The 21727-nt window shown below is 40.8% G+C and overlaps 1 protein-coding gene and 1 non-coding gene across 2 annotated transcripts; both read right to left on the bottom strand.

Moving 5' to 3' along the window:
• Positions 1–4935: 4935 nt before the first annotated feature.
• On the bottom strand, positions 4936–20104 carry RPS20 (ribosomal protein S20). The gene is made up of 4 exons (XM_044065559.1): positions 19889–20104; positions 19479–19578; positions 19072–19145; positions 4936–5156 (listed from the first exon to the last, which is right to left on the bottom strand). The coding sequence occupies exons 1-4, from the start codon at positions 20087–20089 to the stop codon at positions 4974–4976; spliced, it is 558 nt and encodes a 185-aa protein (XP_043921494.1). The 5' UTR covers positions 20090–20104; the 3' UTR covers positions 4936–4973.
• LOC122797503 lies at positions 19259–19323 on the bottom strand. Its single transcript, XR_006364180.1, has one exon. It is a non-coding gene; the product is annotated as a small nucleolar RNA U54 (small nucleolar RNA).
• Positions 20105–21727: the final 1623 nt, after the last annotated feature.

Raw genomic sequence — 21727 nt, 5'->3', positions numbered from 1 at the left:
ATTTCCTGTAAGCACAAAAATATCCAATTCAAATGCCCACAGGGAATGTGTGTATTGCTTAGGTACTATTAATTTAGATTTGGGATGTTATGCACTTGTTTCAACACCAGGACACTTGCTGATAGATTAAACAAGCTAATTTTGAAAGGCCTTCAATTCCAACTGGGACTCCCCCTTCAAATCAAAAGGTGCACAGACTCTGCTCCCAAAGACAAGGATACCAGGAAGTCATCTCTGGATCCATGAACATCTTCAGCTCTGTCCTTAAGAGCCACGATCAAAAATTTCAGACTACCAGTTTTCTAAACATTACCAAAGAGGTAGTCTGCTCATTGTTCAGCTCCAAAAGCTACTAGAGTACTTTCCTCATTTATTTTGCGGGAGTAGAGTAAACATTCCAGGCCACCATCTTCTATCTCCCAACTCTGATCCTCCAGCAACTGAAGAAATTCAGAGCTCAGATCCAGATGGAGGCATCTCTAGCTCCATTGCCCATCGGATCTGTCAGCCTGCCCATTACAAGTCTTCCTTTAGCTTCTCTAATCCGGCCTATGGTTCCAGAGCCCTTAGATCAGAGATCCTTTGGGGCAGGAGTATCCTTGTCACATCCAAAAGTGAAGTGGTTCTTAATAGTCTGGTTGCTTCCCTGTGCTGTCTGGCTCCAAAGCTTTTGCAGTAGGACAACTCCAAGCCAAAGCAATGGCGCCAGATAAGAGGTAGACTTGTAAATTGCCACAGCAGTCCTTGCCCATCACAGCTTTGGCACAGGACAGCTCAGGTCAGACCCCCAACCTCAGTTGGATGGCCTCAAGGGAATCAAGGGGTCAGCAGTGCAGGAAATGTTGGCATCTACTCGTAGAGACAAGGGACTACTTTGCACCAGTTGTGTCCTCACCTAGACATCATAGTTAATTACAGCAAATCACAACGCCCAAGTAGAGTCTGGAGTCCATAGCTGCTAGTCTAGAGAATGATGGCCTCTCTTCCTCACACAAATTCAGACACTCTGATCCTAGCTCAAGAAAATGATCCCACATCCTTCTCTCCCAGCACAACTAATCTTACAAGCCTTAGCATCCATGGTAGCAGCAATTGCCCTTGTTCCTTTTGACAGGTTTCACGTGAATTCTGCTTGCAAAAAATAAATAAAAACTTTTTTGGTGGCTTCACTTGGACAAGTTTCTCAAGGCAGTCTGCTCTTCCCCTGCCAAGATGACCATGAGCAGCTTGTAACAGGGGTGGGGGACACTACTTGAAAAGGACAGTCCAAGGTACACTGCCCGCAGAATAAGCCAAGATGCACATCAATGTCCTGTATTGCAGACAACACACTCGCTATTCGGACACACAATTAGGTCTGTAGTCCAGTCCATCAACAAAATAAAAACAGTTCTTACCCACTATGGTCAAGAAGCAATGGCAGTGTGGCAATGGATGATTTCTGCTACTGTCACAGCAACACATTTGTGAAAGCCAGTGTGACTACAGATTCTGCCAATGGGAAGGCCAGCCATGCTCAGACCTTTTTGCTTCTCCCCTCAAGTGCAGCATGTTTTTTTTACTGGATACCTACAAAAGGGGGAGTCGGAGATGCTCGTCCACAATTGACTGTTCAGCTCTCTATGCTTATCCACCCTAGTAAACTCTAATCCCCAAATTTCTACAGAAAGCATACTGGTTGAAGATCAGTTAACTTCATTGCCCCACCCAGCCTTGTCAAATTTCCCCTTAGACCTAATCATCTACATCCATCCTCCTGGATACCAGATCCCAATCCAGACCCCATGTCTCAACACAACAGGACGACTACTCTAGGCTTACTAGGCCTCAAAACTGACCATATGGTTTCCTCAGTTCCACCAACTGCTAGACAGCCAAGGTGTTCCTCCCATCCGCCCCTCCTTTCTGTAAACTTACTCTGGCCAAATGACTGCATATCCTTACCTCTAGTAAGAGGCTGTTCCTTGCCTAAGCCCCCTAGAGTTCATTTCACAAGCTCTATGGATATATTCTCAGCCTTTTAGTCAAGAACTTCCCATAGATGACATTTATGCAGCTGTCACTTGGGTCCAATGCTCACTGCAAATTGGATTTGGTTTCTAGAACAGAGCCACTTTTGGCTCTGCAGCACTTCAAAATATCCTTCCATGAGGACCACCCAATGTTCAACTAGCTGGGAATCCTGTCCCATCAGTTGAGGAATTAATACAAACTACAATAAGTTATGTACTCAAACGTTACATCAGCGTTGTGCAATTTTATTGTTAGACTACCTGCCCTCCTAACCCCCCTCCCTTTGCTCTTGGAAAGATCCAAGGGGTAACATTTTGGGAAGTGCAATTCCTTAAGAGTCCCAATTCAACTCCTTTAACCTACACCTTTTTTAAAGCTCTCAATTATTCAAGTCTAACTAGGGGCAACAAACTCAATCTGAGGTATTGTTGGGGCATTATGGGCAAAGGGAGGAGCTTGAGAATGGAATCCAAGGATCTGGTAGCAGCAATACAGTCAGATCATAGACCCCATAGGTTGAAGACTAAAACACACAGATGCAACGTTATGGCGAGTGCAGAACTTTTTTGCTAATTAAATTTAGTAATGTCCAGAAAAGCTATATACACACAAATAGTAGCCTACATTCCCATTACCACCCTAAACAGTCGTGGATATTCACAACTTTTCTCCAAGCAATGCCAGCAGCTAAAGCTTACGAGACAGCAAAGTACCACCAAATACTGCAGCTTACTCCTTGCTTTGTGCGACTTTAAAGACAAGATTGTGGCTGACAAGTCACATGTGTTATGAAAGTCATTTAAAAACACTGCGTACCCCCCCAAATTTTAGATAAAGGGATACTGCCTCAGTCCTTTCCTGTCAAGGTAAAGTCCAAAAAGCACAAAACTATATATATTATGTCCAGCATCATGCGAAAGGCTCAAAGACTGCTACTTGTGGAGTAAGGAGACCGCCTCAGAAGTTACATTCTTCAGCTCAACTCCATGATCACAGCTGCTCCAACTGTTTAGTGCTGTTTTGATATGTGCACTTGTCATAGCTGTGGCACAGAAGACAGTTTTCAAGCAGACTCCACTACTAGTGTTCACCCAGTTGAAAGTTCCTTAAAATTGAATGAAGAGTAATACACCATTCTGTGCTTTATAGCTTCAGAACATACCTGTAACCCCCCCCCCCCCACATACAGGACTTGAAACTAGACGGGAAAGTACCCCCACAATCCTGGAGAATCCATTGGCACCTTTGAACATACTCTGGAATCTTACTAAACATTTGTTTCTTTTAAAGGTAAATCACAGAGCTGGTTAAAAGAACAGTGGGATTCTACCATTAGATGCTTAACTTCTCTATCCTTTTTCTCCCTTATTTACAGTCTGCTATAAATACAGCATTTAAAATATTTAAAACAAACAGCAGAGTTTCCCCTCACTAGAACAATACCATACTGTACTGTGGAAGTTTCACAAAAAAAATACAGCTTATCCCACCCTGGAAAAGCTTGCTGCAGTCTCCAATTCATTGGAATCAAGGCCAATGAATACAGGTAGTTTTCTGCCCCCCCACCAAACTGACGTCACCATGACAGTCCTAAAAACAGCTTCCTAGTCCTTCCACTACCCGTACAGAAAGTAAAGGCTAGAACAAAAAACAGTACGAGTCAAGCCTCCTGCTTTGAGCACTCAATCACAGCAGGTAACAGCTCAAATTACCCTTAGCACTTTGACAGCTAGGAAAGTTAGGTATGAAGGGGGATCGGAGAGGAGCCAAAACTAGTACAATTCAGACTTCAAAATGGCTAAATTGCAGTCTGTGAAAGTCTGTTTTGCAGCATTTGCACCATTTGTTTTTAGTCACCGAATGGCATGAAATGTTACTTAAAACTGCCTGAAAGACAGCAGTGTATGCATGTAAAAATTAATGCTGTGACAGGAGCTTTACAAGGAAAGAAATCAGTGTGATGTATGTATGCCCGTATGATGTATTTTTTTTCCAGACAAGCACTACATTCTGGGACACCTAGAGGCAGAGTAAACAAAAATCAGAATTACTTAAAGATGCCAGACTCAGTGTAGTCACTCAGAAATTACATATACAAATATTTAAAGCGCTATAAATTAGTCCCAGAGTGGTGTTAAAATGTATGAAACACCAAACCATGAGGAAACGTGTTAAGAGTTGTGGTTCAACTACATTCACTCAGCTGCTTTTAAAAGCAAGTAACATCTTTAGGCAACAAATACAGAATCCAAAAATTATAACCTCAGACCCTTCCTTCTGGAAAAAACTTTCCCATTTACTGCAGCACTCTTGGATTCCATGTACACATTACACAAGAACTTGCGAACTACTGGTGGTTACTCCCAAGCCTTGTCCTGGCCATTTCAAAACCATGTTTTCCTTGCCAAGAGTACAGTCATCCATCTTCATCCTCAATTCAGCACTTTCCTGTAGAGTTCCCAAACACATTTACAATCTTAGCTTTCTGCAGAGTTTTCTGGGGGCTCTTACCCACACAAAATCTCTCTAGCAGTCCAGTCCAGTCCCCCCCCCCCCCCAAAAAAAAACTACTACCCAGTGTGATGCCTGCTCTGAATACAGCAAGTTCTAGGACTATGTTCATGTGTATTGAACAATGAACAGAAACTTGTATGAAACTCTAGACTGTTGAAGGGCAACTATTCTGTAAACAATCAGATCCACTTCATGCAATGCATAATTTGACTTTTCCCCGTCAAAACCTTATGGACTGGCTGCAGTACTTTGAACAAGCATCCCCTCTTTACTACAATGTCAGAAAACTGAAAAAGGCACCAACACCAAAACACTACATACAAAGATGCTAATGTCAGATGCAGAACAAATACTCCCTATATACTGTTGGGGGGCAGTTTTCTGAACAGACATTGAAGTACACAGTAAACCAATTTACTCAACTTTTATTAAGAAAAATCTGACATTTAAGCATCGGCAATAGTAACTTCAACTTCTACTCCAGGTTCAATACTTATAGAAGTGATCTGCTTAACAATTTCAGATGGGCTATGAAGATCTATTAGACGCTTGTGGATACGCATTTGGAAACGGTCCCATGTCTTTGAACCTTCACCACAAGGAGTCTTTCTGGTAGTAATACGGAGTGTCTGCAAGAGAAACAAATTAAATTAAGCCTACCACCAAATGATTTAAAACTTTTCACAAAGTCAGCACTACATAATATGAATTGTTTACATTAAAATATTCTGACATTTCTATGCTATAGCAAACAGTGGTCACATTAGAAGCCATTGGAGCCCACTGAGCACAGCATCAAAAGTAACATACCATAAAACTGTAAGTCTACTGTGAATCAAACATGTACTCCCATCAAGGATGCCAGAACAGCACAAGAAAAATGAAGCAAGTAACTCCACCAGGGTGATAAAGACGTGAAGATGCTGATCATGAACAGGAAATCCCACTGAAAAGGAAGCACAATATGCAACTGCAACCAGAGACTCTACACTAGTAAATCTCAAATGATGCAAGGCCTAACAGAGTACAGCTGTAGACAAGAATGAGATGCTGGTAAAAGCAGCCCATCCTTATGGTCCTTTGGCCCTGGTGAGCATCTAGACTAGGGATAGCGAGTGGGATTTAGAAGCAGTCAGTATCTTATTTCCCTGAAATGCCAATTCTACCTAAAACGCAGCTTTTCAGCACTTCTGTGGATCCCTAGTGATATCTGCATTGCTTACTGTAATTTCCTTGTTTCACTTGAAAGTTACTGTTTGTCGTTTTTGCACTTAAGTTACCTGGCACTTGCTCACTAAGTCAGCACTAAAAAATTAAAAGCACTACACCCTCACAAACCCCCCTTGAGTACCTTGGTCCCCCATTGGCCCTTTTTTCCAACTATAACGGAATTCCCAATACTATTCTAGCATGTCCAAAGGTCAGTTGTCAATCTCCTCTCCGGTCCAGCTGGTGAATCTGGAGGCAATGTTACAACTGCCTCATGTACACAGACAACCCTCTCCTCCTCCCAACAAATTCCAACACGCGTGAGAGATGCAACCATATAGCCAAACTGGAGGCTAAGATCTCTCAACTCAGTACTGGCGTAACCAGTCAGGGGGAGAAGGAAACCACACTTACTACAAGTCTCATAGACCTACCATGACAGCAAACACAAAAACATACTCCGAGGCTCTAAATAAAAATCTGCCTAAGCAGCAGAGACCTCCAAAGCAGACACCCAAGCAACCGCTACCCCAAAACAAAACACGTGCAACACATAGCTCAAAGCCAGTGTGCCGAACAGTCACAGCCCTTAAGGCTAAACAATACACCTGATACACTTGTAATAATTGACTATTGTCAGGCACACTGACGTCCTGCTCACCAGGCTGAAGAAGGTCATGGTGAGCTGCCTGTCAGGCGCTAGGATCCGCCAACATAACATAAGCACTCAGGTCACTCCCAGGCAAGTACAAATATGACAGTCATTGTCCATTCTGGTGTGAATGACCTGAGACTTACCTCCCTGGACTACATGGAGAGACAGAGGAGCTCTCTGAGCATGTAGCCTACGCTGGTATGACCCTGACCTTGAGTAACATCTTACCCTCACCAAGAATGATGCCACAATATGAAGACAAGATTTCAACAATTGGCTTAAGTATTGGTATCATTTAAAGGGGATCCAATGCTTGTCAGCCTGGGATGACATGCTCGACAAGCCACAATGCTTCGCTAGGGACGGCTTGCACCTGCCACCCCTGGGCTTTCGGATATTGGCAAAGGCTCTTGCTACCCCCATAGTGCCTTTTTTAGGCAAGGCTCAAGACAAACCCACCTCCATAGGTATCACAAGGGATAAGAAACTAAGTAATGCTACAACGCCAGAAGTCTAAACCTAAAAAGATGCACACACTCAAAACTCTCCTTAGCATGGAGAACATAGATATCTGTGCAGAACAGAAAACTAGTTCAAGGCTCCCGAGAGCACCCCAGCACTACCAGGTTATACCTCATACCATGCTTTTCAGCCCCTAAACTTGTACCAAACCACAAAAGGAGGGGGGGTATCAATATTCGTCAAAGATACCCACACCTCCAGGTTGGTGGCACAGCACGAAGCAGAGACTATCCATGAACAGTGGGTAAAACTGCCTTCCAGTTTATAGGCAGCTACAGACCACCCTCCCAAACCCAGGAACCCCACTCGGCCTTCCTGAGAACACTGGAAAATATGAAGGTCTCTCCAAACACCATTATATTGGGCGACTTCAACTACCCAAACAGACTGGGAGCATTACTCTAGCTCCAAACACCCTAGCCCAAAGGTTCCTAGAATTTATAAACTCAAATGCTATGGAACAACTTGTTACCACTCCCACGAGGGGAAAAACATACTGGACCTGATCACCAACACGGGAACTCTATGCTCCAGACCAGAAGTGTATCCCTCACTGGTAAGATCAGACCACAAACTAATCTCACTGGATATTCACATCCCGACCCCACCCCCTGCCCAGAAACTCCTCAAAACAGAGGTGGAATCCTTCAAAGCCCCCGGGCCTCCTTTATAAACGCATTCTAACACCTTCAGGAATGCATGGATCATGCAATCCCAAATAAAACCAAGACCCAATCCTCCAAAGGCAGATGTCCTGTCTAGTGGACCCCAGCCATAAACAAATAGGAGAAAGCTACTACATGGAGCAAAATCCCAAAAAAGGGAAGGCATCTCTGATCAGTATTAGCAAAAAACTACAGGCACTCATAAAATCGTCTAAGGCCAGTTTAGAGAGAAAAATTGCACAGGACACCAAGGATAATCACAAGGCCTTCTTTAGTTATGTTAGGAACCTGGGTGGGAATTCCCAGATATGCTCAGAATTAGTCCAAAATGACTAAAATACACTGAACACAGACATTGCCAACATCCTAGCTGACAGGTTCAGTGCAAACTCCCCCCCTCCCCACCAAAAGGGCAAATAGAAATATCTATCCCAGCAGAGTGCTGCCCCCCTGACATCTCAGTGCTCAGTTAAGAGCCGCCCTCTCCAAAGCAAAAAACACAGCATCAATGGGACCAGACGGTGTCCCGGGCTGCATCCTACATGAACTCCCAAGAAGAGCTAAACCCAAACATAAAACTGTTCAATCTCAGCCTCACTACAGGATATGTACCCAAAGAGTGGCGTACAGCAACAGTGGTCCCTCTCCACAAAGGCGGTGCCTCAACGGATCCTGGAAACTATCGCCCCATAAGCCTGACTAACTTGGTCTGCAAAGTTATGGAAAGGATCATGGACCTCAAATAAAGATATCGGGGACCTACAGACACTGGATCCTACCCAGTTCAGCTTTGTTAAGGGCAGATCCTGCCTCTTAAACCTGGTCAATTTCTTTGAAGCAGTCACCAAGGCCATTGATGAGGGGAAGGTGGTCCACAGCCTACCTGGACTCGCAAAAGCCTTCGATACAATACTCCACTCTGGCATTCTAGACAAGCTCACCAGCTTAAATATAAACCCGTCACTAGATGGGTTGCAAACTGGCTCAAGGACAGAACCCACATGGTTAGAATTGCTGGAGCCATGTCAGACTCCAGACCAGTTACAAGTGGCATCCCACAAGGCTCAGTCCTGGGACCTCTCTTGTTCGGTATAAATTTCTCAGAGGTACAGGCCAACATGGAAGGACTGTGGCTGACCAAGTTCGCAGATTACTGCAAACTGGGCGCCATAATAGACTCTCCAGCAGACACAAGCATCCCCCAAAAGGGCCTCAGAAAGACAACTGAGGCCAGAGCCATGGCCTCAAGCTAAACACCAAAAGGTGTAGTCACCCCCTTTGGCAAAAACAAAGTGCCCACAAATTACCACATAGGTGGTAATCCATTAAGTACAGAAGTAATTAGGGACCTAGGGACCCAAGTTGATAACAATCGCTCATTTGACAACCATGTGGCCAAAGTGGTTAGAAAAACATTTTATATAGCCCACCTAATCATGAAGGGATTCACATCTAGATCAGGGGATGTCATTGTGCCTCTTTACTAATCCCTCATCAAGCCCACAATGGAGTACAATGCCCCTTTTGGGATGTACCTTACCAGACACCTGCAGCAACTGGAAAGACCCAAAAAGTACCTCACCAAGAGGATCAAAGGGCTCAAACAGATGCCATACGCTGCCTGATTAAAGAAACTCAAACAGATGCCATACGCTGCCTGATTAAAGAAACTCCAGCTCTACTCAGTCGCATACCGCCTGCTCAGAGGCGATCTGTGCCTGACGTATAAAGCCACGTCCAACCCGGAATTAATGGACATGCTGCACCTCAGAAAACCCAAATCCCATCAAGCTACGCGCTCGAGAGACTTGAACCTCAGCACTGAAATAAATAGCACATGCTGGAGGGACAGATTCATAACCCAGAGGCTCCCTTCACTCTGGAATAAAATCCCAGTCCAGGTTAGGCAGAGTCCCTCACTGACCATCTTCAAGAGGAATCTTGATGAGTGGATGGGAGATCTTAGGTTTACCCCGGGTATCACTTCTGCATCACTGTTAGACAGAGGCACAGTATACTAACCTCAAAAAAGGGCATAGTAAAATTAATTTAAAATGGGTGGCGAAAGCCAAACACACTATGGCTAGGCTTATAAATGCCCTAGAGCAGATGGCCTAGTATGAACCTATACATAAATGCAGACTCTTCCCCAAACAACCAGTGTAATTTTTTTTAATCCCCTCAATGTTGTTAGCATATCGGTTACATTCAAGGACCAAGGCTCTCATACTTGACACCTCTATACACACTTCCTCCCGATGTTTCTAAACATGTTCCTAAACAAACCCCAACCTTGGGACACAATGTCAACCACCATTTTTTCAGTTAGCTCCAGTTTAGGAATGTTTTTCAGTTTCACAAGTTCACGGCAATGTCCCCAAACTCAGATGGTGCTACATATATAGCCTGCCCTCTTACCAAATTTTTATTTTGAAAAAGTGGTTGGCTAAATGCACATAGCCGTTACAAAACGGCTTTGTTCCCACCAACATTATGAGGAATAAGGATATCCAGCTCTCAGTAAATTTAAAATACTGGTTCAATTGGTTCAAATACTCCCCGAACTTTGCAATCCCTTCCACAGAGGCATCCCACAAAATAAATACATAATCCAAACACCAGATGTAAATACTTGGCAAAAGGAACACAAACTTTTCCCACCCCCAGGTTGGCAAATACTGGGGTGCACACTGCACCCATAGAAACACCTCAAACTGGAGAGAGTCAACATTTTTGTCCAACAAATATCCTTCCAAGCAAGAGTCAAATTCCCCAATAAGCAATATGTAATCCAATTTTGGAGTAGGGTCACATTATTGTGCAGTGGATTTGTCATGACATTATAATGCACATTACCCTCCTCCCTTATCCGGCCTTATCCGGCCTCATAACTTACAACCTTGTTTAACCGCATTTCTCTTTCTTCCCTAGTTACAAAATAAAAAGTCTTGAGAACATGCGTCCTCCATAACCACCTTCTCAAAATGTTGGACAGGGTTTAAAGGTGGGTTAAAAAGCCTATACCCGTTAGTTCCTGCCTGATGCCTCCAGGTTCAATTTTCTAGTGAAAAGTTTGAATAAAAATTGGCTACATCCACCTTCCTTGTAGGAATAAGCTTGAACCCCCTTTAAAAATAATTGTTCCTTTATAGGGTTTTCTCTATAGTTCTATACCTTAAAATCCTAGCTTGACCTTAGCCCTAATAAGCATTCTATCCTCACCCAGAATGACAACCTAGACAAAAAAATGACAGGCATCAACAACTGGCATAGCATCTGGCGTCAATCCAGGGGGATCCAGTATCAGTCGGACAGGGGGGACATTGCCAGCAGGCCACCTGCTCCCTTCTCCTCCTGGTGTTTGAATACTGGCAAAGGCTCTGTCAAAAAAAAAAAAAAAAAAAACCCCCACAACTTCTGACAAAATCCACTTTATACAAACTCAAGGTTATGCTGCTCAAATGTTAGCCTAAACAGGCAGCTACATGCCCTGGAAGGAATCCTCTCCCTGAAAGATGCTGATGTCTGTGCAATCAAGAAACCTGGTTCAGGGCTGTGGAAAGCACCCTGGGCACACAAATCTATGCCGTCCACACATTCAGACATTGAAGTGTGTAAGGACCAATGGGATTCTATTATTAAAACGTTCAACTTCTCTTTTCTCCCCATTTATTTTGCTATGGATAAATACAACATTAAAATATTTTGAATTTACTGTTTCTCTCCACTAGATGTGGATGTCAGATACCCCTGGTTCTTCCCTTAACCATACAGAAAGGGAAGACTAAAACAAGGAAACAGTACATTAGACAAGTCTCCTGCTATGAGCTGTCACTCACAGCAGTAACAGCTCAAATTACCCTTCGCTAGGGAAGCTAGCTGTGAAGGGGAGATGAGTGAAAGTAATAAAATTCAGACTTCACAAAAGACTGCAGTTTAGCCATTCTAGAAAAGCAGCAGTAAAAAGCACTTTTCAAAAGTCTGTTCTGTGGCATTTGCACAATGTTGTAAGTAGCCATTGAATGGCTGAAGAAAAATCTATGCAGTAGAGATTCCGGAATCAACCCTGGACCCAACTACTCATCCGGAATCAACCCTGGACCCAACTACTCACCCTGCCTAGTCTTACTCATCTACCACGCCAGCACAACCAAATCAATTTCCTCATAAATCCCCTTTACCTATCCCCTTACTTCCAAAAACTACTAAGACTGACCTATTCAGAACCAATTTCAACCTCAAAAGCAAATTAAAAAAGCAAGGGCATTCCATATCACCCTAGCCACCTACTCACCTGACATAACTGCCTAACAGAAATCTGGCTAAAGCCCCACATTAAAGATGAAGAAATACTAACAAAGATTATAACAGACATGACAAGTCACTATTATGTTTAGACACCCTCAAAAGTAGAGCTTAGCTGGACTCCTCCGGATCTACTTAATTCTGAAAGTAGAATGGCACACCTTGTAAATACACCCACACAGAATAATCATGGCTACCTGCCTTCCCCCAGGAAACATATCCCACCGAAAGCCTCCTTGCTTGGGCATCATCCAAATTCCACAAAGAAACAATAGTGTTAGACCACCAATCTAGACTGGCTCTCCTGCTCCTGTGAAAACCCCTCCAACTTGCTCCAATTTCACTAAAAACAAAGCTCCCACTCTCACAGAATCATTCCCAAAAAACAGTCAATACCAGACTGGATACCACACTGGCTGTTAGTATATTTCCCAACCTCTCTCCTCAAGAAGAAAGTTCATAGTAATGCAACACACCTGCAACATAAAAACCTTGTCCCCACAATATTTAATTACCCAACAATGTGGCTGGTCTCCCTAAAATTCCTACAAGTAGACCTCGCTGTTCAATATTTTAAACAATACATTCCCCGAGATTTTAAATAACCTTGTTCACACTGAAAATATGCTTCAAAACAAATTACTTTGGCTAACAAATGACACTAGACTACTACTAAAAAGCAAAGGAATAGAACATGAACACTTTACCAAAGCACCAAAAACATGGATAGCTCAACTAAGAAACAATGACAAAAGTCTTACTTCCAAATAAACAATGACAAAAGTCTTACTTCCAAATAAACAATGACAAAAGTCTTACTTCCAAATAAGCCAACAAAAACACCCGAACCCCCCCAAAAAACGATGGCATTACCTACCTCCTTAACCATAAAACCTCAAACCCCACCACAAATTTCTTACTTTATTAGTTCAATAACCTTCCTCTTAAGCAACAATCCTAACCCACCACTTACAATACCCACCTACTCTAACAACTCTCTTTAAAGTCCATACAAAACTAGTTACACACAAAAAAGCTTCTATCCAAACTAAAACCCTGTAATCTTGTAACCAACTCCCCAATGAATTTCTAAAACTGCTACTTCTATCATCTAGACTAGATTTATACTAATCAAATCAAACTGCATGTACCACTCCTCTGGAAAATATCAGATCACCCCCCTACACAAAGATGGCCCTTCTAAAAAGGCTCCTCAAACTACTGACATTTCCACCCTCTCCCCCACTAACCAAAACCTACAAAAAATTTAACCAACAACTAGACCATTTCATTAGAACAACCTTTTATCCAATTCTCAGTACTACAATTGCAAGTTTCACAAACACTATTAACCACCTCAAAAATGAAGGCCAACTTCTCTTCAATTTTCCTCGATATGTCTAAAGCTTAAGACACGGCATTCCACCAATTACTACTCAAGCTAGCAACATATAACCTCAGTTTTAACATCCCTGACTTGGTTTCACAGCTTTTCCTGAGACACTAGTACTCTTTGTGGAACACAAATCATATTAACATGATAAATTCACTACTACTTCATCAGATACAAGTATAGGACTACTTGGGATTAACTTTACCCAAGGATAGAGAAAAAAAATTGTACTTTTGTATCAAAAGACATTTTCTAACAGCTGCTTGGATCAAAGTAACCATCCTAGTTGCACTAAAGAACATTTTAAGGGGCAGCTAGTTAGGGCAGTTTGGATGCATTCTAATTTTTAACCTTTCAAAGTAGAAGTAATGGAGGTGGGGGGGGTTGGGTTACAATCCCTGACAAGTCACATTTGTGATAAAGTTATGTCTGAATGGGGAACATATAAACCATTTTTAGGAGAAAACTGCCCTGATTTCCCTCAAAACAGATGCAGGCAATATACAGACATACAAAATAGAAGTATGGTAGTCCCCTTCAGTTCTGGTGCAAGAGAAGTCAAAGATCCAATAACCACAAATTGGGTTATTTAAGGGAAACCCAGACATTAAGGAGGAGGTCATAGGTTATAAACACCATTTTTTATACAAAGCTGGCAAGAACTTCAATATTTTTGAGCATCTTAAAATCAACTTTTTTTTTTTAAGGGGTACAACCCTATGTGGAACATGCAGACAATGTACCTATATTTTTGGAAGTACAATCCATTTCTTTACAAGGGATACCATTTATAATAAAGTTGGGTGAAAACACTTCATGTTTTAACAAAATCGTGGAGGCCTACAAGTGGCTTTTTAATTCATTTTTCTGTGCTTCAAGTGATTCCAATGTTTTAAGCTTTTATGTGCCTGTTGGCCCATCCATACTGGCTTTCATAGGTAGCCCTATCGGCCCAAGTAAGCCTAGCCAATAAGGTTCCCTGGCTTACGCCACCCAAGAAAGTTATTTTCCTGTGCCCCTGTCGTTTCCTGTGCCCCTGTCGAGCAGAGCCACAGAAGTGATCCCCAGAGGTGCATTTCCCATCCACTTAAGATTAGAGTGCTAATGAATTTTGCTTGACATAGATGGTTAGCTTGTTCCAGAGTATGGAAAGTCTCTGGGACAGAGAATCCATCCCTCCAACATGTCCTGTTTAGCATGGTGACAAGGTTTAGGTCCCTAGAGCATGTAGCTCAGAGGGATTGGGATTTCTTTAAGTGGAGCATGTACAACAGCTCTGGGTTTAACATATCTTTATATGTTAGGCAGAGACCTCCTCAAGAGTAGGCGATACACTTTGAGACAGTCAGTGTAGGGCATCTGTTTGAGGCCAGTAATACTTCTGTGGCTTTTCCAGCTGTTGCAGATGTCTTGTGAGGTACATTCCAAAAGGGGCATTGTACTCTAGAATGGGTAGAATGAATATCAAGTAGAGGTGCATTTTATTCCTGAATGAGCATCATTTACATTTCTCACAGATCCTGTTAAAAGCCATTTAGAACAGTTTACAGCTCTATCCAAAGAATGCAGCTAAAAAAAATGTTTTTTTTTAAGGATTGTCATTTTGTATTTCTGTGTTACGAGTAGTTTTGACTGCATTCATGTGTTACACATTCCAGATATTGGAAAAAAGTTTATCATCCAAGTTTAGTCTCGAGTTCACACATTGTATTTAAACTGTACGGGAGGACAGGTCATTGCTTCTACCAGAGAATGGAATTCAGAGCCTAGGCAGTAGGCTTAACTACACCTTGCAATTCACATTATGGCTTTAAACGAAGTTCAGCAAGGCCTCATGAATAACTTAAAGCTTAACAAAGAGTTACATGGTACAGTGCAGCTCTTCCTCCCTCAGGAGGGCCACTACAATAACCTAATAAGGCAGTAACACTAATGCGAAGGTATGCATTCCAGAAGAATCTGATGGATGTCCAGGCAAAAAACTTAATAAATGGATCGTGAGAATTGCTGCAGATGCTCATGGCAGATGCAGCAAAGTTCTCTTGATGTTCTGTGCTGAAGCGCCACACATCCTGGTGATCAATGCAGCTATGCATTCGCTTCTGGAAGCTCATCAGGTTGGCAATCAATGTAAACAGTAAAACTACTAAGGTCACCACCAGCCACATTTTAGTTGTGTAAGCTTAGGTGGCACATCCCCTTGTCATCAATGATAGGCTTTTCTGAATCCCAGCACAAATTTCCAAAATGGTATTTAAATATGTCCAACAAATCTGCACTGCTGCAGCCCCCAACATGTATGATACATACATCTGTGTGTATATTAAATGTGTGCGTGTGTAATCTGGATAACGGATGAATATTCATGAATTTACCCCAGGACGGACTGTCCTAGCCCTACTAGACAGGGGAGGTACAGTCTAGGATGAGAACTGGCAAGTTGAAATGGTCACATGACTCAACATAAGATAAGATTTCTACGAAAGAAACTGATTGCTGGAATTTACTTCCAAAGAGTAAAAGAAATGTGATTTTTTTTTAGGTTGAATATTCATAGTATGCCATTAACTACTAATTTATTACTTATCAGCTAATTATCTCGTACAGATGCCAAATCAGGTCTGGAGTGACCAAACGAAAAAAAAAAAAAAAAAAATCACCGTCATATTCTGAAGTGCTCTCCAGTGCTCCTAATGGTGGTCAGACACTAACTTGTGCATCAGCACTTAGAATTTCCTATTTATGTTAATCACCACTACCTTTTCATCACCCCCCCATCCATTTACTTTTAATCTACAAAAAAAGCTCTAGAGCATTTTGCCAATCAGCTGGTGATAAATTATCCATCCCAGCTGCTTGCAGTTTGTCACTCTGATGAGCTCTCTCAGCTATTCAACACAAAACTATGCTCAAATGTAACTTACACACACACACACACACTATTTTTAGTAATGTCAGTGATACATAAACGTGCCTGGCTTGACTGGATCACCAAGAACAAATTAATATTTACCAACAACCTTAACTTTGCCACTCAGCTTAATCTCTTTCACTATGCAGATGCTTCACTTGTTTGCCCTTCACCTCACTCAGGAGCTACAAGGGGAAAAAAATTGCAACAATCTTTTCAAGATATTGAAAATTACCTGACCAACTTGTACTAAACCCAAACAAAACTAAAACCTGAACCATCTCTATTACCACTCATAATCTTACAGATTTGCCAAAAATGCCCATCCTTTTATGTGGGCAAAACTGAGAGGCAGTTAAAACGCAGAATATATGAACACATAAACGACATTAAAACAAGGAAAGAGACAAGTGCGTTTTACAAGCATTCTCTCAGTTGTAAAAACATGGCATTAAAGTTTTTTGTAGTGGACAATGTAAAACAAGACTTGAGAGGAGGAGACTGGGAAACAATGCTGGGGATCAAAGAATTAACCTGGCAACTAAGGCTTAATGCAACCAAATATCCAGGCATTAATGAAGGGATAAGTTTAGGGGACATTCTTAGGGCTAGAAGAAACAGGATCAACTGAAGTACCCCACATTGTTTCAACTTTTAGGGGTAACTGTATCAATGGTTCTGAATCTGGTCATTGCTGAGTTTCTAAGGTTCAACTATCATCTAAAAGCATTAAATATTAAAATAGTCATGTTTACAGTATTATTAGTTGTTTTATTGTTACCTAAACCAAGCAGTATATTTTAACATATATTTTTTAATGAACTAAATAGGTTAGAGGTTTGTAGTAAGTATCTAATTGATACTTTCAAAACTTGCACATTGTTCCGAAGTTATGACAAAGGGAAATGTGTTTGTGGTTACAAAATGTGTGTTTAAAGTACCCGAAAGGAAAGTATTTCATTTCAACATAAACTTTTGTAACTTATTTTTCACACAACAGGTTTACACAAAGTATTAAGTTATATTTTTAGGTTTTGAAAGTTCAGTTACATATACATTTATTACTTTTTTCTATATGCAAACTAAGGAAAGACTTGATAGTAAAATTGTAGTTTTTAATGTTTTGAAAAAAGAGTTAAGGTTTTTAGGGTATGTCTTTTTAAATATTTTGTATTAATCAATTGATGACAATCATGCAATTAATTTAATCACATGAGCAGGGTTGGTTTGGTATAAATTCTGAATGAAGCAGCAACCTAATACACTTGAAAAAGCCTGTTAAGAACAGTGAAAGCTTGTGGTTACTTGGAGTGGTTATTTGGATGGTTTTCTTGTTGTGTGCAATAAAAGAACTTTTTAACCTTTCCTGCTCGTCCATCTGGTGTTCGATAGTTTGGAGTTGCAGTGATCCTATCTACAGTTCTGTTTTGTGTCTTTAAACGGAGGGTTCTGTGCCTCAGTGCCTAGTGGGATTCGTGGTACTGGTTTGTTTTCGTCGTATTGCTTCAACATAAGATAAGATTTCTACGAAAGAAACTGATTTGCTGGAATTTACTTCCAAAGAGTAAAAGAAATGTGATTTTTTTTAGGTTGAATATTCATAGTATGCCATTAACTACTAATTTATTACTTATCAGCTAATTGTCTCGTACAGATGCCAAATCAGGTCTGGAGTGACCAAACGAAAAAAAAAAAAAAAAAAATCACCGTCATATTCTGAAGTGCTCTCCAGTGCTCCTAATGGTGGTCAGACACTAACTTGTGCATCAGCACTTAGAATTTCCTATTTATGTTAATCACCACTACCTTTTCATTATAGAAAAGCTTTCACCCCCCCCCCCCATCCATTTACTTTTAATCTACAAAAAAAGCTCTAGAGCATTTTGCCAATCAGCTGGTGATAAATTATCCATCCCAGCTGCTTGCAGTTTGTCACTCTGATGAGCTCTCTCAGCTATTCAACACAAAACTATGCTCAATGTAACTTACACACACACACACACACACTATTTTTAGTAATGTCAGTGATACATAAACGTGCCTGGCTTGGCTTGACTGGATCACCAAGAACAAATTAATATTTACCAACAACCTTAACTTTGCCACTCAGCTTAATCTCTTTCACTATGCAGATGCTTCACTTGTTTGCCCTTCACCTCACTCAGGAGCTACAAGGGGAAAAAAATTGCAACAATCTTTTCAAGATATTGAAAATTACCTGACCAACTTGTACTAAACCCAAACAAAACTAAAACCTGAACCATCTCTATTACCACTCATAATCTTACAGAAATTGAACAAAACTAAAACCTGAACCATCTCTATTACCACTCAATCTTACAGAAATTTAACTAAACTGAACCAATAAACCAAACTAAGTTTCTACACGTTATAATAAACAAACTTATATCAATTAAACTTCACATCAAACTTGGCAGTCTATAGAGACAAACCTTAGCCGGAACGCCAGAATGCCACTGCTAGATCTCATCTTCTATCCCTTCTTCTCTACTGCTCCCACATATTTAACCTGCGCAGTCTGACAAATAACCTAGAGACTTGCTATAATAAAATAGTAAAGTTTGTCACAAACCAAACCCCTTTGTATAGAAGGTTGGCATAAATGATTAAGACACTTACCTTACAGACAATATGCAGATTCTCACATGGGGTAATGGGCTACGCTTAATAGCCTACAAAGGCAGTTAACTAATCTATGAACTTTACACGAAGTTAAAATAGACTAGGCATAAACGAGCTTCGGTCTGTTGCAAAGGTTTGCAGCTACACTGACTGACTGACCCCCCCCCCCCCATTTATTAAAAAAGTCATTCATGGGAGAGAAAAAAACTCTTACATTTCAACAACCTTTAAAAGCACAAACCTTTGTGGGCATGCGAACAGGTCCCTTAACTTTCAAATTCTTCTCCTTGGCACCTCGGATCAGGTCAGCGCAAACTAGAAGTAAACAAACCGTTAAAAATGCGGCAGGATCACTTGCTGTCAAAAAGTAAACAAACCGTTAAAATTGCGGCAGGATCACTTGCTGTCAAAATTTCCGCGTGAAGTAGTACTGGCTCAGAATAGCGTATAAAGCAATCACTTAACATCATCCAAGACTTTATCCTCATTGCCAGATAAGTTAACAACTTAAAAAAACTTCCCCGTAGATCGCTTCCATGCCAAAGAAACCACTAATACATCAATTTCTAAAATCTGTCCAAACAGCACACATTTTACTTAAACACCCCCCCCCCCCCACCCTAAAATAAAAAAAGTATCGAAGCATACCCTTTTCAAGTGACTTTACATTGCGACTTGTTAGGGTAATTCGGATGCGATGGATTGCTACTTCCTGATCCACAGGAGCCTTGCCAGAATCCTTAAATGCCTAAAAAACAGAACAAAATGAAACGCCTACATACAATACACCACCACATAGAAACGTTAGAGGGCGCACAAATTCTGGATAAACAACATCAAAGAGATGACTGTTGCAAGCAAAACTCGTATTAGTTTAAAACGTGCATCAAATATAAGACAAAGTATACGTACATGTCATATTCTACACCACGCGAAACGTTTTACCGTGCCTAAATTACTAAATATGATAATTTACAAACACAAAACGCACGTGGTGTTTAAAGTTAAGTACGTTTAAATTAAGAAAACACACATAAAAAACATTAGGTGTTATTTACCATGATTCTAAAAAAAAAAAACTTCCTGACCGACTTATTCAGCAACGGATATACCAGAAAAATTTGCGAACAGCGGTGAGCCAGGAGGAAAAACACAAGTGCCAACGTTACTGCTTCATAGCAAAAAGAACGCCTCTTTTGCAGCTTCGTTTTATAAATCGTGCATCCGGGTACTTTATTTTTTTTTTTTTGGTACGTCATAGTAGAAGGAGGTTTTCTGCGCGCGAGATGTCTATCTCTTAGAATAACTGAAATCCAAATCTTGATGCTTGTTTTCCTAATGCACGGTGAATGGCTATTTTTACAGCCATTTTGTTTTAATTACATATGTTATAGGTATAGGTTGATTAAGGATTGTTTAGTGTGAGCGCTGCATGAAAAGAAGGTGTTTTTTATTGTTTAGTGGACTAAGTAAAGAAGTTTTTTTGGTCTGGTCATGTATTTTCTGTGTAATGGTTAAAGGAATTGATTGTACGTTGGATTTGCTTTCTATTATTTTAATTTCTTTTAAAGGTAATTACGCCCATTTGCAATTAGGATTATGCGGTTTGTGTGTGTCTGGCTTTTTTTGCATATTTCTGTCCAAGTTTCTAAAACTGTCTAATTTTTATAGAACGCTTTTAATTTTGCCTCATTTTTATGACTTTCAAGTAAATATTTAAAATTCTTTGATTAAGCTTTAAAAAAATTAGTAACTTCCTAATGTGTCGTAGCTAATTCTCAGATTTTATCCTTGCATATTGCGTTGTAGCTTCACTGATTAGTGCGAGCAGTTAAAAACAGAAGCGCTTCTCTTAAGCACCCCATTAACGTCCGTTGCTTTAACCAGGACAAATAACTTGCACACTTAAAGCATACCGATCGAAGTCGGCAAGCAACCTCTGCAGGCTGTTAATGGTAGTTGAACATTTTGCAGTAATGTTCTTGTCCTGTAGTTTCGATCTTTCATTTCCACTGTGAGGAACACTACCTTTCATAATGTGGAACAAATGAGCAACATGTGGAGCACTCGCTAGCAGCTTAATCTAGGAAGTTTATAGGGTAGTTAAAAATTGATATTTGTTAATTATATAAAAGTTCTTTTAAAGACTTACCTTGATTCGGTTCTGTTTGCTATGGATCCATCTATCCTCAACCCCTTTTCCCATTTTGCACCTAAAATACCAGTTAAAACATTGCTAACACTGAATGTGTGACAAATCCTTTCATTGTGGAACTTTTGATGAACATGAATGTTTTAAGACCTCAAACCAGACGTATTCCTCCTAATGAGAGGTATGTATTCTTTCTTTTAAATATGTGTTCACTGTGAAACTTCATCACTGCCTAGTGAATGAATGGGGGGTTGCAGCACTCATCACAGGCATTTGATGTCAGTAGTTCCCTACACAGCAAAGTTACATCAGCTAGGAGTGACCAACTGTGCAGGTGTTGCCCTATCACATCTGCTTGGCAGCAGTTTTTGTTGTCTGAGCTGTGTCCTGAATACGTTTTTCTGCCCACACTGTTATGGTAGCTGCTTAATGCGAAGTGTATTTTTATAAATATGAAGACAAGTAAAGAATAGGAGATTCACTATGGTTAAGTCGAATTATTTTGCTGTGTAGTATATGTATTGCAGCAGGACTGTGGTACTGTACATCTGAGACCTGCCCACCCCTCTTGCAAGTTTTTTTTTTTTTTTTAAACCACTTATTTTCTGCTGTTCCTACCACTGACATTTCAAGACTCTCTTAAATCGTGCTGCAAATTCTCACATGCATAGTAATTCCAATATAGAAAAGTTACAAATAAAAATTGAGCAAAATTTATTTCACCAAAATCAGTTTCTGTAGTATA

Source organism: Protopterus annectens, chromosome 3.part0 (genome assembly GCF_019279795.1).
Source record: "Protopterus annectens isolate FY-2018-M chromosome 3.part0, PAN1.0, whole genome shotgun sequence".
Lineage (NCBI taxonomy): Eukaryota > Metazoa > Chordata > Ceratodontiformes > Protopteridae > Protopterus > Protopterus annectens.
The sequence above is the reverse complement of the archived record's forward strand: the minus strand, read 5'-3'. Positions and strand labels throughout refer to the sequence as shown.